At 48.6% G+C, this 24,454-nt stretch overlaps 1 protein-coding gene across 1 annotated transcript; it reads left to right on the top strand.

Annotated features, from left to right (window-relative positions):
- The first annotated feature begins 284 nt into the window (after positions 1-284).
- On the top strand, positions 285-24,454 carry SCAMP5 (secretory carrier membrane protein 5). Its single transcript, XM_030577904.1, has 7 exons — positions 285-388; positions 11,943-12,009; positions 12,454-12,582; positions 18,342-18,498; positions 20,859-20,960; positions 21,656-21,773; positions 23,304-24,454. The coding sequence occupies exons 2-7, from the start codon at positions 12,003-12,005 to the stop codon at positions 23,496-23,498; spliced, it is 708 nt and encodes a 235-aa protein (XP_030433764.1). The 5' UTR covers positions 285-388; positions 11,943-12,002; the 3' UTR covers positions 23,499-24,454.

The raw sequence follows: 24,454 nt of genomic DNA, 5'->3' as shown, positions 1-24,454 counted from the left end.
CCCCCCCCCAGAGCCTGCTACCCCCTCCCCCCCGGAGCTTGGGGCACCCCACCCCCCTCACAGACCGGTCCTTCCTGCCCCCGTCAGAGTCCTGCACCCCCCTGTGTCCCCTCCCCCTCGCCCTGGGCCCGCCGGAACCATCCCGGCTGTGGGGATCGCACCCCGCGCCGCCGGCGGGCCCAGCACTTTGGACAGCGCCCGCTAGGCTGCTCCGGCTCTCGCGAGAGTTGCGCGTGGGGCGGGGGGGGGGGCAGTGAGGGGGCGGAGCCAGGCGGGAGCCGCGGTCGCTGCGGCAGGAGGTGGGGGTTGTGAGACGCGGAACCGGAGCTGCCTGCCCGGGACGGGCTGCGGGGCCCGACGCTGTGCGCTGCTCGGGCGCTGCAGGGAGGTGAGTCCCGCCGGCCCTGTCAGCCTCGCAGTGACGGCAGCCGGGCGAGCAGTGCGGGGCTTGGCCGGGCTGGGAGCTGCCCTGTCCCGGTGCCAGTGTGCGCGTGCCAAGGGGCCCTGCACCCCCCCTTGTGCGCACCCTTACCAAGGCGCCTTGCGCCCCCCCACCCGTGGGTGCGCGCCCGTGCCCAGACGGGGCCTTGCGCTCCCCCCCCACCCGTGGGTGCGCTCCTGTGCCCAGACGGGGCCTTGCGCTCCCCCCCCCACCCGTGGGTGCGCTCCTGTGCCCAGACGGGGCCTTGCGCTCCCCCCCCCACCCGTGGGTGCGCTCCTGTGCCCAGACGGGGCCTTGCGCTCCCCCCCCACCCGTGGGTGCGCTCCTGTGCCCAGACGGGGCCTTGCGCTCCCCCCCCCCCACCCGTGGGTGTGCTCCTGTGCCCAGACGGGGCCTTGCGCCCCCCGCCATGAGTGCACATCCATGCCCAGAAGAGACTTCCCCCCCACCCGTGGGTGTGCATGTGCCCTGAGGGGGCATTGCACTCCCCAGCTTGTGGGTGTGCACGTGCCAAAGGGCCTTGCACCTCTCTGCCCAAGTGTGTGCATGTGCCCAGAGGGGGCCTTGCACCCCCCCAGTCCGTGTGCAAACTCTTGCCCAGAAGGGGCTTTGCACCGCAATAGCCCATGTGCATTCAGGCACCCAGAAGGGACCATGCAGCCCCCAGTCCCGTGCGGGCTTGTGACTGCCAATATGCCCCCCACCATTCCTCTTGTGCATGTGTGCAAGTGGTCTTTTCACTAACCTTAAATGACAAAAATACCCTTGCAGGTGTGTGTATGCAAAGGGGCCTTCTGTCCCCCTCTGTGGGTTTGTTTGCATGTGCAAAGGGGCCTTCCACCACCTACTGTCTCTCTCACTGAGTGTGCAGGGTTCTTTTTTGGAAGACCTGATTACCTTCTGCATGGTGACATAATCAGTGGAATGCACAACTGGCTTGTTTATTAACATGCAGTGAGTAACTGTCATGTGTATTGCAATGAAAGATGGGCCCAAGCAGAAGAAACCTACTTCCCTGATATTGTGGGCTGTTTTGATGTTGGAACTTGGATTTGAATTTTGTCGAGGGCCCCCATCTTTATAACGTGCTGAACCAAAACCCTAGATCTGAATGTCTTAGCATGCTGGGGCATTGGCTAACTGGATGCAAGTCTTGTGACTTGATCCCAGCTCCAATTACAATGCAAGAGAAAATTCCTTCCTAAAGTGGTAGGCGGGTGAATTAATGCTGCCCAGTTGAAATACACTGAGGCCCTGTGCCTACTGCGTGTGGGAGGTGGGTTAATAACCCAGTGACTCTCACCACAGACCTCCCTATTACAAGAGAGAGAGGAGTTGAGTATTCCAGTGAAATCCCCACCACAGTCCCCATCTGAAGATGAGTTACAGGGTTGTGGGAGAAGATATTGTACCTGCCTATTTTTATGGTCCTTTTTCTCACTTGTGTGTTTTTCTCTATCAAGGGGAAAGTGTGAATTTGTGTAAACCCTATTACCACCCAGTATGTCACATTTTAGGGAGCTGGAGTGTTAGTCATTTCAGATAAATGTTAAGGAAGGTTCAGAGTGTGCTTTTCTGTGTATAGCATTGGCTATACAGACAATCCGGGCCCCGATGTTGGAAATGTGGAACCCGCATGCAGCTGATCTGCAGGCAGTAGTGGGAATTGCACTGCATAAAGAGAAAATGTCCATTCCTTTTTTTTATGAAGGCCAAATGGTGATCCAATTAAAGTCAATGGTAAAATGTCCATTGTCTCCAGCAGGGCTAGGAGTTGGTCCAAACGTGTTGTGTATTTGTTTTACTTTTCGTCACTCGTAGTTAACCTATTGGACCTTGTCTGTGCAAATGATTTTCTTACTGGAGGGCTAGATAGGCCCGGTAGGTAAAAATGACACTCTCTGGTCTGCACTTGCACTTCTACCACAAGTAATAACAGAGGGACTGGAATATTCAGCAAACTGACTGTCTGAGCATGAAATTAATAGCTGGACTAGATGTGCAGGTGAGGGGGACAGTAAGCTGGGTTCGGACGGTTGTGTTGGGTGACTTTGTTTATGTGAAAGTGACTTTGCATCAGTTTAAGCCCCATACTTGGGTTTGATCACTAAAGGGACTTTACAGGATTTGTGTGCTAGGGTTTTTGTAAATGTTTTTGCTAATTTTCTGTGCATCTGTGATTAGGCACTTAACTTGAGCACCCTTGGGATACAACCTTGGAGCTGATCCTTTGGAATTGCTGAGCAGCGCCAACTCCCATTGTCTGCAAGTGGAGCTATGTGTGCTCAACTATTTTAAAAATCAGGCCCACTGTGTCTCCTGTTTGGGCACATGCTGTCAGAGGCTTCAGCTGCTCATCTTGGCAGAAATACCATGGTAGTGTGTGTTATCCCCAATGCCAGACCTTCTTCTGCATCCTCCTGGGTGCCAAAAGCACCAGCTATCAGGACCTCACTTTCCCCTGGCACATTCTGTGATGCTGTTCTCTGTTTTCTATGCAAAAATCTTATAATCACTCCCATAACCGCATTGGTCATTGGGGCACCATCACTGATGAGCAATCAACCAATTGTCTTCACCCCTGACGATTGTGTGTCAATGCTTGAGTCTCCGTGAAGTCCATTCCTGTCCACTTTTTTATGTTGTCAGTCCATCTCTTCTTCTCTCTACCTCTTTTTCTCTTCTTGTAGATGCAAAAATCGACAGCACAGTAAAAATTGAAAACCTGGAGATGGTATCCAATTGAGCTTCTTATCCAAATAATACAGGAGCTGCGGTAGTGACTTATTTATTTCCATACTTACTTCAATGAAACTTCACTTAATGAAGCTGCCTTGCTGCAAAATTTAGGTCCAGCTTGCCATTGGTACAGGGACTTAATAATAAGGTGCTATTTGTACATATCTATTTATGGGGTTTTTTATAGTGTAGAAGCACTATCACTTTAAAGCTCACCAAGGAGATACACTGGGAGAGCTTCAGACAGAGTCCTACAAGATGAACATATGCCCCCTCATGGTTAGTAAAATCAAACAGGTACTAGGTCTGTTATTGAGAATAATGCCTCCCTGTAAGAGGGCAAGTTGTCAGTTTAACTGGAGTGGTGGTTAGGCCTCTGCTACAGTTAAGAATCTCGCTAGTGCAGCTTTGGTATCACCTGGAGTCCCTTAGATTTCCTTGATCCCTCTAAATCTTGCTTTTGTTTTGGGTAGTGACATGCAGTTGACACTACTGTAGCCTAGTTGGTGAGCAAACTCTGCCTAGTGATGGACAAAGGGTAGGTGTTTATTCTGCTTCTTTTAGATCTATCAGCAGCCTTTGGGACCATCATCTATGAGGTTTTGTTTAGCCTGAAAGCCATGATTGGGTGGTTGAGTGCTTCTGGTTTTCTTCTCTGGAAGGATCCCAGAAAGTGTTTTGAAGCAATGGCTTACCTGTCTTGTGGATTCGTGTGCAGGCTTAAGTGGGATTCTATTCACGAGTATGTACACACCCATTTCTTCTCAGTGTACATATAAGGACGTTGTGGGAACTAGACCATTTGAGCTGTGATGCAGTTAGTTCAGAGCTCTACAGGTTCAGCAGACACATGCTCCATGTGGCTACTAAACTATTTGGCAACCTTGGTGCATATATTAAACCAAAGTTCTGACAAATGCTCTTCCTTCTGGGTGCAATTCATGGTGCTGATACTGATTTCTAATACCCTATGTGTTCCCTTAGTCCTATCAATCTAAAAATCCCTGGATCTTAATTTCCTGAGAAACACTCTCCTTCCCTATGCACAGCAGTAGTAGCTGAGGTCACTAAGGGTCCCTAAGCAGTCAGCCCATACCTTTAAATGCCTGGGGACATGGTGTTCTAAGTGGATGGCCCTTGACTCTAGAATTCTCATTCCTTCTCCTCCTTCCCCACCTACTCCCTCAGTTGATCTAACCAAGCCCAAGTCTGCTGACCTTCGGGACCCAGTGTAAGGCATTTGAGATTATTTATTCATTTATTTTGCAGTGTATTGTTTTTTAAACTCGGTATGTGCCCAGAACTGATCTGCACTTGGTGCACTTTATAAATTAAAAACGTTCACAAGCACTTTAATTTCTGAATGCAAATAAGTTGTAGATTGAGGTCTCAAACACGCAGGCTGCATGCGGCCCATGGAGTTATTTCCTGTGGCCCACCATAGGGTCCAACTCCATTGGCTGCCAAGCTCCCCTCCACCGGCTGCCAAGCTCTCCTTGCCCTCCACCCTACCCCCCGAGCGCACTGCATCCCTCCTCCTCCGCCTAACTCCCAGTGCTTCCCAACACCAAGCAGCTGTTTGGCAGCACTTTGGACTTTCCAGGAGGGAGGAGTGTCGATGTCGACACAGTGCAGTGGAGCCACTGCAGTAAATGGATCTAACAACATTGACTTCAGTTATGTTAGTCACGTAACTGAAGTTGCATAAGTTAGATCGATTTACTGCGGAATTATAGACCAGGCCTAAGCCTCTCCCTGCCCCACATTACTGAACCTTCTTTTACTCTTCTGGCTGCAGCCAGCACTTCAGTTGGAACACATGTTTTAGGCCTTTGTAGCCAGTGGCCTACTCTAATGCCTTTCCCGGGGTGGACAATAGATCTGGGTATATGTATAAATACTGTAGAGACGTGTGTCTAATATATGTAAAAGCTCCTTTATTTTCAATTTAACCTATTTTTTACCCAAAATAATCCTGGGTTTTACAAAAAGTATTGTTTTTTTTCCGATTTTTCATCCTACTTTTGTATCATTCAAATATATAAAAAAACCTTGTTTTATTAGGAAAACATGAGATATATGTATTACGATAATGCATTAGTCTGTGTATATATGCAAAGCTGCCTGTTGAAGCAAGGCTATGTATTAGTCTAGCAGATAAACACAATAAACAAACAGGTATGCACACAAGCTCTGAAATGGGTGCGCATTTGACCGTACAGATGAATCTCACGCCCACCACGTGCACATTTCAAGCTGTTAGCAGATAACACTTTAAAGATCTGACACACTAAAATGGGAAAAAAACTAAAATCTGTATTAGAATACGTTTCAGAACACAAGGAAATATTCGAAAGTTTAAAAAAAAAATAAACCGAAGAAAAGGATGCAGTTGAGTGTGTGCACTGCAAATGGTGTGGCCCAATTGTTAAATGTAAATAGTTATAGGCTAATAGTTCTAAGTCTGCAACAGTCAACTGTTTATTCAAGTGAAAATTTTTATTTGGGGGTTAGAGATGTGTTGTTTTCTTAAACTCGGAGGTGGCATTGTGTTTTGAGTTCTGTTTTAGTTCTGCAGCAAACCACATTGAATTCTGTTAATCAGAGCATTAATCTACTGAATACTTCCCCCCAGTTCTTCCATCAACCAAAATAAACCCCAATATTTACCAGAAAAATTAATATTTTAGCACCAATTTCCACCTGTTTTTGCTGTTGTAATAATAAACACTGATAAATTCCCAGGAAAAATAAAATAAAACTGGAAAACGAAGGGCTATATATATATATCATAAACAATGGAAAGGAATGATTTGCCATACCAGGGGTGATTTTCATGCTGATTGAAGGTAGCTGGGATCTTTCTGTCTGAGGATCATCCCATGGAATTTTGCAGTGAAGCCAACTGTTTTTTTTTTTTGGTGGAGGGGGGTAGGAGGAGGTTGGGTTTGTTTTCGTTTTTTTGCCGGGGAGGAGGAGGAGGCAAGAAGGGATTCAATTTACTCCCTTACGGTATGTCTACCCTCTGAAATTACTCTTATTTTACAGAAGTCGATATTTGGGAACAGATTGTATAAAGTCGGGTGCACATGTCTACACTAAGCACTAAAAATTTGTCACAGGTGATTATGGGTAAATGTTGTCAGTCAACCCTGCCTCCGTGAAAGCAATGACAGACAATCGTTTAGTGCCCTTTCCCCTGGATTGCCCAAGCAGACACCATAGCATGGCAGGCATGGAGCCCATTCAGCCTTATTTCACTATCACTGTATGTCTACTGGATGTTGTTTACAGACGTGGTACTCCAGTGCTACACAGCAGCAGCTCCTTGCCTTTGCAAGTTAGCAAAGACGGTTACCAGTCATGCTGTACCATCTGCTGCTGTCATGGGTGCTCTTGGCTGGCTTCCATGAGGTCGGTTGGGGGCGCTTAGGCAAGCATGGGTGCTCCTGGCTGGCCTCCGTGAGGTCGGTTGGGGGCACCTGGACAAAAATGGGAATGATTCCCCAGGTCATTCTCTTCTTTAGGTTTTGTCTAATGGAGGGTCAGTGCTGCCTAGAATATCAGGCAAGCCTACTAAAGAACCACAGATGCAAATGGCCACTCCGGTCCCGCAGAAATGATGAGCTGCATGCCATTCTAGGGGGTGCCCATACAACAACTCCACCCATTGCTTCCTTCCTCCCCCACCCCTCCTGGGCTACCTTGGCAGTTATCCCCCAATTTGTGTGATGAAATAATAAAGAATGCATGTGTTTGAAACAACACTGACTTTATTGCCTCTGCAAGCAGAGATCAAAAGGGGGAGGGGAGGGCGGTTGGCTTACAGGGAAGTAGCGTGAACCACCATTCTGCACTTGCTCAGTTGGACTGCTCCTTACTACTGTCCAGGATTCATGAGCCATGGGAGCAAGGGGTAGGCACGATCATGTGGTGCTGCCGACTGGGAGAGCAGACTGGGGCAGAAGCCTCCAGCTGGCATGATATTCCAGGCAGGACTGAATCTCCATTACACAAAACTTAAAGAGAGAATGACCCGAAGTCATTCCCATTTTTTTCTGGGCGCCTCCGACTGACCTCACCGAGGCCAGCCAGGAGCACCCATGTCTGCCCAAGCACCCCCGACCAACCTCACTGAGGCCAGCCAGGAGCACCCGTGGGATGACAGTGATGGATACCAGTCACACTGCACCGTCTGCCGTCCGCAAGGCAAGTCAAGGCAAGGGGATGCTGCTGTGTAGTGCTGCAGTACCACATCTGCCAGCAGCACCTAGTAGACGTGAGGTGACAGCGAAAAGAGGCTAGAAACTATTTTTTCCTGTTGCTTTTCGGGGGGGGTGGGGGGCGGATGACATGTACCCAGAACCACCCATTACAATGTTTTTGGCACATCAGGCATTGGGAGCTCAACCCAGAATTCAAATGGTTGGCGGAGACTGCAGGAACTTTGGTATAGCTACAGTTGTCAGTCGCCCTTCCTCCATGAGAGCAACTGCAGACAATCGTTTTGCGCCTTTTTTCTGCACAGACGCCATAGCACGGCAAGCATGGAGCCCATTCAGTTCACTGCAGCAGTTATGAGCATTGTAAACACCTCACGTATTGTCATGCAGTTTATGCAGAACAAAAAGCTGAAAAACCAGGCGAGGAGGTGACGGCAGTGCGGTGACAAGAGTGATGAGGACATGGACAGACTTCTCTCAAACTGCGGGCCCCAGCAATGTGGACATCATGGTGTTAATGAGGCAGGTTCATGCTGTGGGACGCGGATTCTGGACTCGGGAAACGAGCACAGACTTGTGGGATCGCATAATGTTGCGGGTCTGAGATGATTCCCAGTGGCTCTGAAACTTTCACATGCATAAGGGCACTTTCATGGAACTTTGTGACATGCTTTCCCCTGCTCTGAAGCACAAGAATACCAAGATGAGAGCAGCCCTCACAGTACACAAGCGAGTGGCAGTAGCCTTCTGGAAGCTTGCAACACCAGATAGCTACTGATCAGTCGGGAATCAATTTGGAGTGGGCAAATCTACTATTGGGATTGCTGTCATGCAAGTAGCCAACACAATCACTGAGCTGCTGCGATCAAAGGTAGTGACTCTGGGAAATGTGCAGGTCATATTGGATGGCTTTGCTGCAATGAGATTCCCTAACTGTGGTGGGGTGATAGACGGAACGCATATCCCTATTTTGGGACCGGACCACGTTGGCAGCCAGTACATAAACTGCAAGGGGTACTTTTCAGTGGTGCTGCAAGCACTGGTGGATCACAAGGGATGTTTCACTAACATCAACGTGGGATGGCCGTGAAAGGTTCATGACACTTGTGTCTTCAGGAACTCTGGTCTGTTTAAACAGCTGCAGGAAGGGATTTACTTCCCAGACCATAAAATAACTGTTGGGGATGTTGAAATGCCTATAGTTATTCTTGGGGACCTAGCCTACTCCTTAATGCCATGGCTCATGAAGCCATACACAAGCAGCCTGGACAGTAGTAGGGAGCTGTTCAACTGTAGGCTGAGCAAGTGCAGAAGGGTAGTGGAGTGTGCATTTGGACATTTGAAGGGTCACTGACATGGTTTACTGACTCGCTCAGTGTGACGATGCAGTTCTGGCGGGACCTAACTGAGAGTGCCAATTCAGGACCAATTGCTTAAACAGGGCAGTTGCAGCCCAAGGCTGGGGTTTTTCCTCCTCTAAGGCAAACCAAACCAGCCAAACAAAGAGGACTTTGGTCTCACCCCACTGGCTAACCACAAGTCACACAAGCAATTCCTTTAGACACACCAGTTTCCCAGCATCACCACCAGTGCCTCTCATCCTGGGGATGAATGGTTATGAAAACCAACACCCCAATAAAAGAAAAAGGTTCTCTTAATCCCAAAGAATCAAGCCCCAGACCCATGTCAATGTACAAATCAGATTTTACCCACAAATCACGCTGTTGCCAATCCTTTAGAATCTAAAATCTAAAGGTTTATTCATAAAAGGAAAAAGATAGAGATGAGAGCTAGAATTGGTTAAATGGAATCAATTACATATAGTAATGGCAATGTTATTGGTTCAGGCTTGTAGCAGTGACAGAATAACTGCAGGTTCAAATCAAGTCTCTGGAGTACATCCCCTGCTGGGATGGGTCATTTAGTCCTTTGTTCAGAGCTTCAGTTTGTAGCAAAGTCCCTCCACAGGTAAGAAGCAGAATTGAAGACAAGATGGAGATGAGGCATCAGCCTTTTATAGGCTTTTCCAGGTGTAAGAACACCTCTTTGTTCTTACTGTGGAAAATTACAGCAAAATGGATTCTGGAGTCACATGGGCAAGGGAGTTACAAGGCTGAGTTACAAGGCGTATCTCCCTTCTCTCAATGAGTCAGTTGTATAGCTGATGGTCCTTCAAGGGCCATCAAGCAGGCTAAGCAGAGCTAACACCAGCTTCTCTGGGATGTCTCCCAGAAGCATAGCATAAGTTTGAAGTACAGACAGTATAGAGGCAATATTAATAACTTGAACTACAAAATGACACATGCATACAGACAGCATAATCATAACCAGCCACCCATAACCTGGTCTTAGACACCTTATATGGACCCCCTTTACATAAGATTTGGTGCCACTACAGGACCTTGGTTGCAACCATGTTCTGTGTGGTCCCAGATTATATCAATAAAGTCACACTCAGAGCTCAGCAAAACCAATATCCCCATTGTTATTGCTGCTTGCTGTGTGCAACACAATCTCTGTGAGAATAAGGGGGAGACGATTATGGCGAGGTGGGAGGTTGAGGCAAATAACCTGGCAGCCGATTACGCACAGCCAGACACCAGGGCAATTAGGAGAGCACATCAGGAAGCGCTGTGCATCAGAGAAGCTTTGAAAACCAGTTTCATGACTGGCCAGGGTACTGTGTGACAGTTCTATTTCTTTCTCCTTGATGAAAGCCCACCCCCTTGGTTGACTCTAATTTCTTGTAAGCCAACCGCCCTCCCCACTTCAATCACAGCTTGGAAATAAAGTCACTATCATTTAAAAAACCATGTATACTTTATTAATTGATTTAAAAAATAGGGAGATAACTCACAAGGTAGCCTGGGTGGGGTGTGGGAGAAGGGGAGGAAAAGGCCACTTCGATACTTGTTGAATGACAGCTTTCTGTCCACTGGGTTGGAGTGGTTGGGTGCCTAGAGCCTCCTGCCCCCTCCCCCCCCTCCCCGTGTTCTTGGGCGTCTGGGTGAGGCGGTGACTATGGAACATGGGGAGGAGGGAGGGTGGTTAAACAGGGGCTGCAGCGGCAGTCTCTCCAGCTGACGTTCCTGAACCTGCACCAGATGCCGGATCATGTCCGTTTGTTCCCGCAGGAGCTCCAGCGTTGCTTCGTGCATTCTCTGATCTGCCTGCTGCCACCTCTCCTCACGTTCACTGGCTGCTTTCCTGTCCAGTGCTATTGTGTCTCTCCACCCTTTCTGCTGAGCTCTTTCAGTGCGGGATCCTGCATGAGCTCAGACAACATTTAATCACACATGCTTTTTTTTTTCCGCCTTATCTGAGATAGCCTTTGGAATGGTGGAGGGAGGCTTGAAACATTTGCAGCTGTGGGAGGAGGAGAAGGAAGAGAAGTATTTAAAAACATATATTTTACAGAACAATGAGTATACTCTTCACGTTACATAGCACATGTGATTTCGGTACAAGGTCATTTTTTGCATCTTATATTGAGTGCCTGCGGCTTTGGTGTTAGAGATCAAACACGCTGGGCAACAGAATTTGGCTGGCAGGCGGCCTTGGTAAGCCATAGTCTTTCGGCTTCTGCAATCTTCATAACAGCGGCGCCCTCCTTTCCCATACCAAGCAAAGCCTGTTGAGTTTTCCATTTAGATCTGCAGTTTTTGTGTTAAGGTACAGCAGCAGAAACCAAACTAACCCCATCCCCATCCTTTTCTCTGGGATGGCCACTCTAACCCTCTCCCCACCGCACCCGTGGCTGGTATCAGGGAAGATCCGTGCTAGCCAAACGCGAACAGCTCAGTGCCAGTGCCCCCACACCCGGCTAACTGCAGAGAGGATTTCTTTTCAGCCACAGGCAAACAGCCCAGTAGGAATGGCCACCTATGAATGTCCCCATACAGCGATCAGATCCAGTACCTCCCATATGGTCCATGCTGGAGCTCTTTTTCGATTCTGAGGCTGCATGGTCACCTGTGCTGATCAGCTGTCCACACTGGGCAAACAGGAAATGAAATTCAAAAGTTCGCAGGGCTTTTCTTGTCTACCTGGCCAGTGCATCCAAGTTCAGAATGCTGTCCAGACCGGTCACAGTGGTGCACTGCGGGAGGCCAATGCCATTGAATTGCGTCCACACTAACCCTAATTCAAACTGGCAATGTCAATTTCAGCGCTACTCCCCTCCTCAGGGAGGAGTACAGAAATTGATTTTAAGAGCCCTTTATGTCGACAAAAATGGCTTTTTTGCTTGGACAGGTGCAGGGTTAGTTCGATTTAATGCTGCTAAATTCGACCTAAACTCGTAGTGTAGACCAGGCCTTAATTTTGGAAGGATATACTTTGGAGAAATGCCAAGAGACTACAGGATTTCCCCAGGCTTGAATCAGTGGGGTGGTGGGGAGGAATTATGGTTTAGGATATTTGCACTTCCGGTAACAGAGTAAATCCTGGGAAGTGGTTGAATGTAGAGGAAACATTATTTCCTGTTGTTCTCAGTGTCTGTTTCCTTAGTGTCGTTACTGTCTCTTGATTTCTTCCAGTTTTAGCAGAGGTGCGAGCTGTTCTCTAACTTAGCTGTGGAGTAGGGACAGACACACACCATGGCAGGTAAGGAAAAATCTCTGCTGGATCTTGTAGAACTGGTTTTTCTATTGAAGGGCTCAGTGTTTTAATGAAGGTATCATATTGGCCTTTGCAACCAAGTTTACGTTCAGTGGGGTCATATGTGTCACAAAGGGTATAATTTGGCCTGCACAATTTTTATTCCTGGTGATTGTGTGTGGAAAGAGAGAGCCCAGCTGGACTGTTGGAGCCCAAGCTGAATTGCAAGGCTGGCAATGAGGGGAAATCATCTTTTTTTTACTTATAAACTGAGCAAATCTGAGCTGGAAATCAGTGGGACAGAAACATGTAAACCCACTAGGCTACTTTCAAAGTCACTGCTCAGGTTAGATCAGCATTTTAACCAATCAGCAACATCAGATCAGTTTGGAGGAACAGAGACTTGCATTGGGCTCTGTTCAGTGATACATATTTTATCTCTTGTCACAGAAAAGGTGAACAATTTTCCTCCACTCCCAAGATTCATCCCCTTGAAGCCATGTTTCTACCAGGATTTTGATGATGACATTCCACCACAGCATCGCATCTTGGCCAAGCGCCTTTACTACCTCTGGATGTGTAAGTCATCCCTGGGGCAGGCACCCTGTGTCTGCAGGAGAGGAAAGGAATCAGATGAGTCAAGAGAGAAATGCTCATGCCTGCTTCTCTGAATGCTCTTCTCTAGAAGTGTTAGTGTAAAGAACAAACTGTCACTAAGGGAAACATCATCCTGCCCCAGAGTCTAGAGACTTTTTGTCTCTTGCATATTTCTGAAGAGGTTTAAACAAGTGATGGGATATGGGTCCTGACATTCAGCTCCAAATCTCAGCTTCTCCATATTTGGGGAGTGGGGTTCCGGGTTGGGCCAATATAAAGAGGCCCCAGTCACAGAGTTTGGGTTCCAGTTGGGATCTGATTTTCTGGAAGGTTGAGCTCCTCTCTAGGTTTAACTCTGTTGGAGCCAGTCCTAGAAGTCACCTCAGGGTGTCCTCCCACAGCCTCTAGGTGATCACGTGCACTTCACAAACTAGAGACCACTCATGAACTCTGCTCCCTCACAGAGGCTGCCCTGAGGTGGAACAGATCAGCCAATGAGTTTCTCCTTGCTGAAGGATTTACTGCTCTGATTTTCTCCCTGTCAGACTCCCTCAGCCAGAGGACTCGTCACTTGGGAAATGTAGGCCTACCAGCACACTTCCAAGTATTTAATTGCAGTGATATCTGTGCTTGGGCTCTCCATTCCCTGCCAAAAAGCCCATGCAAGGTTTTTGCAGATCCTGCCAGGCCCTCCTGAGCCAGGAATCTGAGCCAGATTGAGGTGGAAGACATGGAGCTGTCCTCCAGCCCTGTGTTTTAGGTCTCTACTCCCCCATTTCCCAGTTTGCAGATTCCACATCCAGCCCAAAACCACATGGCTGCCTCTGAAACTGAAATGCCACTTTAAATTACCGAGTACAGGGCCTCTGATGCAGTGAGCGGTTGCTTTCACCCAGCCAAAAAGTGTAACCTCTGCAGTACCCTGCTCCCCAGGGTGCAGGCGCTTGAGGCTTTCCTCAGGCCATGTCTACATCTAAAATTTTGCAGCGCTGGTTGTTACAGCTGTATTAGTACAGCTGTATAGGGCCAGCGCTGCAGAGTGGCCACACTTACAGCAACCAGCGCTGCAAGTGGTGTTAGATGTGGCCACACTGCAGCGCTGTTGGGCGGCTTCAAGGGGGGTTCCGGGACCGAGAGAGCAAACCGGGAAAGGAAACCAGCTTCGCCGCGGTTTGCTCTCTCGGTCCCGGAGCCAGCCAGCAAACCGCAGGGAAGGAGACCTGCTTGCTCGGGGTTCCGGGACCGAGAGAGCAAACCGGGAACGCCGCGGTTTGCTCTCTCGGTCCCGGAGCCAGCCAGCAAACCGCGGGGAAGGAGACCTGCTTGCTCAGGGTTCCGGGACCGAGAGAGCAAACCGGGAACGCCGCGGTTTGCTCTCTCGGTCCCGGAGCCAGCCAGCAAACCGCAGGGAAGGAGACCTGCTTGCTCGGGGTTCCGGGACCGAGAGAGCAAACCGGGAACGCCGCGGTTTGCTCTCTCGGTCCCGGAGCCAGCCAGCAAACCGCGGGGAAGGAGACCTGCTTGCTCGGGGTTCCGGGACCGAGAGAGCAAACCGGGAACGCCGCGGTTTGCTCTCTCGGTCCCGGAGCCAGCCAGCCAGCAACCGCGGGGAAGGAGACCTGCTTGCTCGGGGTTCCGGGACCGAGAGAGCAAACCGCGGCGAAGCTGGTTTCCTTTCCCGGTTTGCTCTCTCGGTCCCGGAACCCCGAGCAAGCAGGTCTCCTTCCCCGCGGTTTGCTGGCTGGCTCCGGGAACGCGAGAGCAAACCGGGAAAGGAAACCAGCTTCGCCGCGGTTTGCTCTCTCGGTCCCGGAGCCAGCCAGCAAACCGCAGGGAAGGAGACCTGCTTGCTCGGGGTTCCGGGACCGAGAGAGCAAACCGGGAACGCCGCGGTTTGCTCTCTCGGTCCCGGAGCCAGCCAGCAAACCGCGGGGAAGGAGACCTGCTTGCTCGGGGTTCCGGGACCGAGAGAGCAAACCGCGGCGAAGCTGGTTTCCTTTCCCGGTTTGCTCTCTCGGTCCCGGAACCCCGAGCAAGCAGGTCTCCTTCCCCGCGGTTTGCTGGCTGGCTCCGGGACCGAGAGAGCAAACCGGGAAAGGAAACCAGCTTCGCCGCGGTTTGCTCTCTCGGTCCCGGAGCCAGCCAGCAAACCGCAGGGAAGGAGACCTGCTTGCTCGGGGTTCCGGGACCGAGAGAGCAAACCGGGAACGCCGCGGTTTGCTCTCTCGGTCCCGGAGCCAGCCAGCAAACCGCGGGGAAGGAGACCTGCTTGCTCGGGGTTCCGGGACCGAGAGAGCAAACCGCGGCGAAGCTGGTTTCCTTTCCCGGTTTGCTCTCTCGGTCCCGGAACCCCGAGCAAGCAGGTCTCCTTCCCCGCGGTTTGCTGGCTGGCTCCGGGACCGAGAGAGCAAACCGCGGCGTTCCCGGTTTGCTCTCTCGGTCCCGGAACCCCGAGCAAGCAGGTCTCCTTCCCCGCGGTTTGCTGGCTGGCTCCGGGACCGAGAGAGCAAACCGCGGCGTTCCCGGTTTGCTCTCTCGGTCCTGGAACCCCGAGCAAGCAGGTCTCCTTCCCTGCGGTTTGCTGGCTGGCTCCGGGACCGAGAGGGCAAACCGGGAAAGGAAACCAGCTTGATTACCAGAGGCTTCCTCCTTCCACGGAGGTCAAGAAAAGCGCTGGTGAGTGTCTACATTGCATTACCAGCGCTGGATCACCAGCGCTGGATCCTCTACACCCGAGACAAAACGGGAGTACGGCCAGCGCTGCAAAGAGGGAGTTGCAGCGCTGGTGATGCCCTGCAGATGTGGACACTCTCAAAGTTGCAGCGCTGTAACTCCCTCACCAGCGCTGCAACTTTCTGATGTAGACAAGCCCTCAGAGTCAAACCTCACCTGCCCCTTCTGCAGCTACTGTGTGATGTGCTCTCCTCCAAGCTGTGGTCCCTTGGATAGTTCCTAATGCCACTGATGCAACAAACTGGCAGCTGGAATTGATTTCCTTTGCATAGGGACCATCTACTAATTTGACCTGTGGGCAGGTAAAGCAGGCAGAGTGGCAGGCTTCCCTATGAGGGAATAGGATAGGTTTTACACCCCCTTTGGGCTGCCCTTCCTTCAGGTGTATTTTTCCCCCTTCTGAAGCCTGGTGTGGAGCTTGCCATCTCTTTGCTTTGGGTATCCTGACCCTAAGGGCATCCAGTGTAGCCAGAGAGCACAGTTTGTGTAACTTTACTAAATAGAGTGCAGCTAAGTGAGTAAATTTCCCCAGGAGATACACTTGCTTAGAAACCCAGCCAGTGCTGGGTGTCAGTGTCACAACTGCCCAAGCAAATTGAGGTATGCAGGGAATGTTTAATCAGAAGTCCATTTCTGAGAAATCTCCACTGCATTTGGCCCCTTTACTGTCTGGCCCGGTGGAGGACCAAGGATTGAATGGCCCTTGGAAACTAAACTTGTTCCCAGAGGAGATCCCTCCAGGTTGAGGTTACAGCATTCCTGGTGGAGAACTTGCATAGCTACTCCATCTGCTCCGTGCCTAAATTGAGGACATCTGTGTAGCAGTGATAGTCCTAGTGACTGAAGTCACTACCCTTTTTTTTAAACGAGATGGAAGATTGTTCCACCCATGTCCAGGGCCGTCCCTACCCATATGCAAAGTATGCAGCTGTGTAGGACACCAGGAAATTCGGGGTACCAAATTTCCTGGTGCCCTGTGCCATGGTGTGCTGCTCCAACCCCTGCCCTGCCTCTTCCCCATGGCCCCCGCCCCTGCTCCACCCCAGCTCCGCCTCTTCCCACCCCTGCTCTGCCTCAGCCCCATCCCCTCTCCCTTGATGACTGAAGCAGGGCCAGGCCTGCACTCACTGGCAGAGGGAAGTGCGGTAACCTAGCCCCAACTTTTCTGCCAATGACTGCTGGAGGGGGTTCCCCCTGCCCCCCAAACCAGGGCATAGGGCCCCAGAATAGCTAGGGACGGCCCTGCCCATTTCCCTCCCCTCCCCACATTCTATTTCTGAAGCTCCTCTGGTGAGTTTGCTGCTATGTAAGCCAGGACAGTGCAAATGTTTTTTTAGGTAAAAGTTCTGAGATAAGGTGGGATGGAAGCAGGGAGAGGAGGAGCTGTTAATGAATATTTCCATCCTTCTTTCTTTGGGGTGGGGTGGGAATGCTGCTGGGTGATTGGATGGCACATACAGGGTCTGTGGGAGCAGGTGCCGGGCACCCTCTGCATTTAAGATGACCTCTGTTCCTTATCAGGTGTTCTCTCTGAATATTGAAAGCAAAATGGAGTGTTGCATTGAAGCAACCTTCCCTGGGGAGTGGTGTGCTCCAAGTGCAGGTTGAAAGGAGCTGAATCAGCACCAAAGGAACTGAGTGTTTATGCTTTTAGCTCATGTGTCTGTCTCCTCCAATGGACTTCCCATCCTGCGGACCTGCCCAGTTTTCAGCATTGGTTCTGTGTCCTGCTAGGAGTCTGGAGCTGCGCTAGCTTTTCCCTTCCTCATTCAGGGAGGCTGTTGTGGTGACGCTGACAAATTATTCTGTTAAATGTATTTTGCTGGGTGCCAGGAGGGAGGTGTACAATCACTTTGATGCCCCAGCCCTGATTTGGCTGCACTCATTACACTTGTATTTAATAGGACCCTTTTGTTCTTTGAGCCTTGAAAAGCAAAAGCATAAACACCACATCACTGTTGAACTTGCTGAGATGGTTTCTATTAACTTGCTGTCCAAGGAGACCCTTTAGGTGAGCCTGTCCCCTGGGGAGAAGACATGTCAGAAAGGAGTTCAAATGTCTCCTGGGGGATAAAAAGGCCGGGGCAGGGGGGAGAGCTCAGACAGTGATGGGACATCCTTGAGTGCTGCATGATGTAATGCACATGTGGATGCCCTGCCCATCAGATCACTGGATTGGCCAAATATTTTCATCTTGTACAGTGAAGCATCCCAGCAGGCTGCTCCATTACATTGCTTGATGGGCGTTAATTCTGACTGGAACAGAGATTCATCCTGAAGTTCTGAGGCACAGAAATGCAGATGACAGATTCTCCTCTGCATTGTCTAGCTTGTGGTAGGCTTCCCGTCATTGTAGTAGGCCTGTATCACTTAGCCTCCTAGTATCTTACTGGAGAAATATTTTTCCTGTTGAACTGATCGGGATGTTCCATAGACCAGTTAGGAACTTGTGACTTCAGTTCTCAGAATCGATCAGTTAGTGGCTCAAGCAGATTTGTCCTTGGAAAGGCAGCTTGGCTACTTGGTCCAAGTTGCCTAGGAGCGCACTCCCTTTAGTGAAGCCATCGCTGGTGGCAAGTGAGAAGCTTTCTTTAGTTCTCTCGTTTCCATCCTTTGGTGGCAAGAGAGAAATTAATTGTGTTTCAGTTACTCTAACTTGTAGATGATTGTACCTTTCCACTGCCCCCAAACTCTCACCTCCTGTAATGAGTGACATATGCAAGGGAGCCACAATTGGGCCATGATTCATTGATGCCAGTCTGCTCCGGCTAGCTTGGAACTATTGCCCCAGGGAGCTGGTGGGCATGGAAAGACTAATTGTGAGAATTATAGATGGGAGAAGGATGATAAAAACTAAAGACAAAACCTCACCCTTGGATAAACCTGCCTGAACATTTCTGAACCCTATGGATGTAGCCACCTGAAGGGTCCCTCCAGTCATAGCTTACTTTCTTGCAGTGTGCTACTTTGCTCCCTCTGTGTGTCTGTGTGTGTATATATGTTTGCAGTGAACAGCATCACCTTGGCAGTGAATCTGATTGGCTGCCTCGCATGGCTGATTGGAGGCGGTGGAGCTGTTAATTTTGGACTGGCAATTCTCTGGCTCCTTCTCTTTACACCTTGCTCCTATGTCTGCTGGTTTAGACCTATTTACAAAGCCTTCAAGTAAGTGGTCACAACTGGGCACAGCTCATTGTCTTTCCCCTTTCTTCTCATGACTAACCAGTGCTTAGACTGGGTCACCTCTATCTGGGAATCCCCCCCTTCCCTTCCCTTCCCACCTTTAACTGTACTTACCTACCTTGAAATCTTGGATGTTCAGGATTAAGAGCTCAGCTCTCTATAAAGACTAATATAATATATTTTCCCTCTGAGTGGGGTTCTTGACCTTGAGTCATGGGAGATTGGGAAGTGTATGTGAACAGAAAACTTTGAATGCAGTGTTCTATCACATGGTAACTTGGACCAGAGTCCACAGGTACAGTGCATAATGAATGGATACGTTCCAGCTCTGTTCCTGTCCAAGTTGACAGACTTTGTGCTTTTGCTGCAGAATGTGGAGGCTCCTGAAGAGAGATGCCTGGGGATCAGAGAAACTCTGACAGCCCTTCTCTGATACTAGAACCGGAGATGGGAAAATAGGTCAATATTTAGATGAGTTGCAAGTGCTTCTTCCTAACATCACAGCCCCCTCGTTCCAGCTAAGAACTGCAGGGTACCAGCAATCTTAGTGTTTACAGCACGCTTCTCTGACTCTAGAATTCTCTGCATTGAGTCAATAACCAAAGCGTTCTACAGTCCTTCCTACTAGAGACTCCTTGTACAAAGTTTTTGGGGCTGGATAGCATGTATTTGTATTGGTTATGTGTACACATTAGAGCAATCCGTGCATCACAAAATGTAAAGTACACCATTCTACCAGTCCTCTGCAGCTTGCTGAATGCTTCATTAGCTCCCTACTTGAGAGCAGGGTGGACTGCTTTAAATCAAGGTGATTTTAAATCACCAAGTGAAATGCCTTGAGTTAGATACTCGATTTTAATCAAATTTTCCATTTGCACTTCAGTCATTTTCTAAAGAGAGGTGCATTCTCATTGGTTGGTATAACCATTAAAGCATGTTCACTTACAATTAAATAGAACCTTTACATTAGTTTTGGTACGTCTTTTTGGCTACCTAGGAGGGTACGCCATAACTATATATGTGTATTTAAGCAGTTATATAGCTTAATATTTTCAGTTTTATTCATTGTCTATTTTTATATCTTAGAAACTGGTGAACAGTATATTGTATATTTGCCAGATAATTTACTTTTTGCTTATGATTTGTGTCAAGCTGCATTGTGATGGTAACTGGAATTGAATGTAACACTCAGCACAGCATATAAAATTAATTTTTATTGAAAAAAACAAGCCCTTAATACAGTACATGACCTTTGTGCCATATTTATAAAGCTTGACCTCCGAAGCTATATGTTTTCCCCCTGATTCTTTCTTAATACAGAAAAACAGCCTTTAACTCAGTTTTTGATACAGGCTTCTGGATTTAGCTTAGTTGTTTTTTATTTAAATGTTTCAAGAGCTTATAATTATTTTAGGCCTTAACTGATTTCATTTTAAACAGGTTTATTGGTAATTTAAATAACAAAATTAAAAAATTAAATTTAAAAAAAAAAAATTTGTCCACCCTGCTTGCAAGGAGGAAGGAATGGTTCAGTGAATAGGGCACTGCACATGGACTCAGGAGAGCTGGGTTCAAATTCCCCAGTCAGACACAGATTGGTGTGACTTCGTCCATTTCCTAGCTGCAAATTTGGGATAATACTTCATTGCTTCACAGGGGTGTTGAGGATAAAATCTGCTAACTATGAGGTGCTCTAATAATATGGTATTTAGGACTATATAAGTAGCTAAATAGGGTATGTCTACACAGGGATAAAAGACCTGCAGCAGGCCCAGGTCAACTGATTCAGGCTCATGGAGTTCAGGCTGTGGGGTTAAAAATCACTGTGTGGATGTTAGGGTTCTAGCTGGAGCTCCAGCTCTGGGACTATCCACCCCTTGCAGGGTCCTAGAGCTCTGGCTCCAGCCTGAACCCAAATGCCTACCAGCAGATTTTTCAGCCCAGGAGCCCTGCAAGCCCGAGTCAGGCCAGTCATGGGTTTTTTATTCCTGTGTAGACATATCCATTGAGCCTTGGAGAAGCTCCGCTCTCTGACGCCCGTTTGCTAGCTTGAGTCCCTCATTTTCCTTTCTCCTTTATGCTGTGATGTCACTATTCTGACTGTTCTTTGAGGGCAACTCTTGTTCACACTGGAACATCCGTTCCCATTCTCATCCACCGCATCATGGCAAAAAAAATCTCTGCTGGAAGAAAAGGGATTATTTAGCTGAGCTGGTGGCAGAGATACTGGGTGTTCAGGGTGGTGATAGCTTCCTTGCTGCCATTCGGAATGCAACTTGAGTACCGATTGAGACACAAGTAGCAGTGAGGAGGATGAGGATGATAAGTTGTTTCTCTTGTAGGACAGACAGTTCTTTCAGCTTTATGGCTTTCTTCTTCACCTTCATGGCCCAGCTGGTGATCAGCATTATCCAGGCGGTGGGGATCCCTGGCTGGGGAGTCTGGTAAGGAAGACAAGAAGCTGTCACGTTCAACTTTTCTTCTCGTCAGGTGCTAGGCACAGCTGACTCCTGTTAGGAGGGAGGAAGAAAAAAATTCCAGAGTCCCCTGGCTCAGCTAGTTCAGGACATCGAGTGGGTGGAAGTGGGAGTATGGTAGGAGTGCATTAGTGGAGTGGGAGGAGAAGGGTGATGAAGGATGTGATGTGGCGGAGAAAGGCAGTAGAACATAAGAACGACCCTACTGGATCAGACCAAAGGTCCATCTAGCCCAGTATCCTGTCTTCTGACAGTGGTCAATGCTAGGTGCCCCAGAGGGAATGAACAGAACAGGTAACATCGAGTGTTTCTTGTCACCCATTCCCAGCTTCTAACAAACAGAGGCTAGGAACACCATTCCTTCCCATCCTGGCTAATAGCCACTGAGGTACCTATCCTCCGTGAACTTATCTAGTTCTTTTAGGAGGCATTGGGGAGGCCCTTAGGATGCTTGTTGGTTTCAGGAATGGCTTAGCATTATCTTCTGTCAGCCAGGGAAAGGGTCATCCAAGATACTAAAGGGTTTGGGAGAAGAATCATTTTAGAGTTAGGTTTGCCACTTGCAGCATACAAAGCCAATGGGGAAAAAACCATAGCTACTGGATATGCATGGCTGCAACAATGCCGTTGTTTAACCAGAACCCTTTTTCATCTCCCTGCAGTGGCTGGATTGCAGCAATATCCTTCTTTGGGACCAACGTAGGTGCAGCTGTGGTGATGCTTATCCCCACCATCATGTTTACAGTCGTGGCAGTCTTCTCCTTCATTGCCCTCAGTATGGTATGAGTGCTGGATTAGAAACCAGAAATTGTGACGTTTTCTGGGTGGTCTTCTGGGGAGGAGATCCAAGCTGGGGGATGTACTGTTTATTGCTTCATGATGTTTCTAGAGAGAGCTCCACTGGGTCCTTTCCATCCTTTGTTCTGTTAGGAGCAACCCTTTGTTCACAATTTCTGGTGCCACTGTTGCATTTAGGGCTGAAATAACTATCAAATTTAGAACCTCTCCAAATCTAGTGCTGTCAGATCCAAGACAGGACTTGACCCTTGATGTTTGAGTTCCCTTAGGCTCTGCCAAGATGCAGGTTGTGTGCTGCTGAATTAATAAAAAACAACAGAGAAGTACTCTTATTGCTCAGCTCATCCTAGAAGCTGAGCAAGAATGATTTCAATAAGAGTGTTGATTGCTTGCATAACTTGGGCTCCCTTGAGAAATTCTTGGGTACGGTAAGAAATGTTTAGAATTTTTAAAAAGTTTAGCAAGAATCTAAAATAAATCAAACTCAAGTCTTCACTAAAGCCCCAAACTTTCTGTTTCTCCTGTTCCTGGACTTCGTTCTCGCTTACAGAGGTCCACTGCCCTGTGATTGGTTCATTGATGGTGATCTTTATGGTTTAGAGCTAGGAATGAGCTCTTTAAGCCTTCACCTTATTTGTTTTCTTTCTTTGATGTGTGGGTTGCTCAGTCTTAATTATGACTTCTCTGATCCCCCAAAGCACAGACATGCATTCTCTGAGGTTAGCAAGACGGGTGGGGGCTCTCGAGGTTAGAAAATGAGGTAGGTGTTTGTGAAAGGTATCTGATGAAATGCAACTTTCCTTTATCCTGTTTCCTGCCTTAGGAATATGGATATAGAGGGGACTGAATTAGGGCTTTGGAACTGTGCTCTGGCTCTGCTCCAGCTCCAGGCAAAATCCTGCAGCTCCACGGCTCCGGAGCTGCTCTGTGCTCCAGCTCCGGGCTCCGCTCCAAAGCCCTGGACTGAATGACTCTGGGGAAGACTTGTAATAGGGTAGATTGGCTGTTCCAATCTTAGTAACTAATCAGTGATTGATCGATGATGTGTGCGTTGAGTTGATTGTCTCACTACTGTTTCCAGTGGACAGTTGCCCACATCATGAACTACCATCCCAACAGGTCAGTTTGCTTCTCTAGTTGGCAGTCTAGGTAGAGTACAAAAACTAAATGGAGATGGAGGATGAACTGCTTTCACCCATCAGAGGAGGTCCCATTAGGTCAGGGTTGAGCCTCTTTGGTCAGAATTGTTGCACTGCCAGGATTATTGCATGGAGCAGCCCAGACTTCAGGGCTGTCATTCCAACATCTGTCGGTTTCGGTCCTGATTCTGAGGGGTTGAGCACCTGTAACTGCCTGTTAAGTCAACGGGAGCTGCAAGTGCTCAGCACCTCTTGGGATCGGACACTTTGTGTTAGGTTCTGTCAGGCTAGCCAGATAATTAAAAAAAAAAAAGTTAGGGGCTCGCCTCTGTGAATCAGTGATCTCTTTTCTCTCTACCTCTGCTCCACACAGGTGCATAAATTTTACCGGGGCAGCGGGGGGAGTTTCAGCAAAGCGCAAGAAGAGTGGACCACGGGAGCTTGGAAGAACCCGCATGTACAACAGGCAGCGCACAACGCAGCAGTCAGTGCTGCACAAGGGGCCACGATGCAGCATGAAACACAGTATTCTGCCACCCCTAACTACACCTATTCCAATGAGATGTGAGCAGAAGACTGTCCTGAGGTGGGGGGGAGGGAGGAAAGGGAGAATACTGAGCCAAGTCTGTGTAAGCATTTCAACAAGGGAAGTGTAAGATACTTGATTTTTCCCTCCACTCTAGAACAGGGTATTTTTTGTTCGTTTTTTTTCTGATTCTCTTTTCTCATTTTGAAGAAGCTGTGAGTTGACCTGCGGGACACTTGTGCTGTGCAGTAGTAACTGTGTGCTTGTGTTCCCCCGTGAAGTAGTGTACGGTGGTGATTTTTAAATTACTGTGGTGATAGGTGTATGTTTATAACATCAGCAAAAAAAAACAACCCCAACAAGCTCACTAAAATGTCAAGAGCAAAACTGGAGATCCCTGACAACTTGGGAGTTCCAGTGGCTAATACTTCCAGTTGCTAATGTGTGGTTAGTAGTGGCTGCCTCTAGCGAGGACTGGTACCAGTTTATCCAATCCCGGGAATTCTCCTTTTTCTTGTAGCAGGTTACTAGCTGATTTAGTACTTTAATTCTCTGAAGCCAGTCCATATCCTCCCTCCTAGGTTCAGAGACAACAGGTTTTCCTAACACATGGTGTTGTAATTTATTCTTCGATGTATTGTGAGGAAGACAGTATTGGTGTGTAACCATAGATCAAGGGCCTCAAGGCAGTGTTGGGAATTTGCCCTGTTGAATTGTAGCAGACCTTCCCATTAGTATGAAACTTTGATACATTCCAGAAGCTCCGGACTGAGTTCCATGCTCTGAGCCATATATTTTTAAGGTGTTCAGGTGGGGAAAAGTGATGGTAAAATTGGTGCAGTGTTTTTCAACGGATCTACTCTTCGGCATAGTAAGGGCCAAATCTTGTTACTAGACACATTGCTTCAGTGGTATTGCTTATGTATAGGGTGACCAGATGTCCCGATTTTTATAGGGACAGTCCTGATTTTTGGGTCTTTTTTTTATATAGGCTCCTA

Source organism: Gopherus evgoodei, chromosome 10, assembly GCF_007399415.2.
Source record: "Gopherus evgoodei ecotype Sinaloan lineage chromosome 10, rGopEvg1_v1.p, whole genome shotgun sequence".
NCBI lineage: Eukaryota > Metazoa > Chordata > Testudines > Testudinidae > Gopherus > Gopherus evgoodei.
Note: the sequence above shows the minus strand (reverse complement) of the source record. Positions and strands in the feature narration are given on the sequence as shown.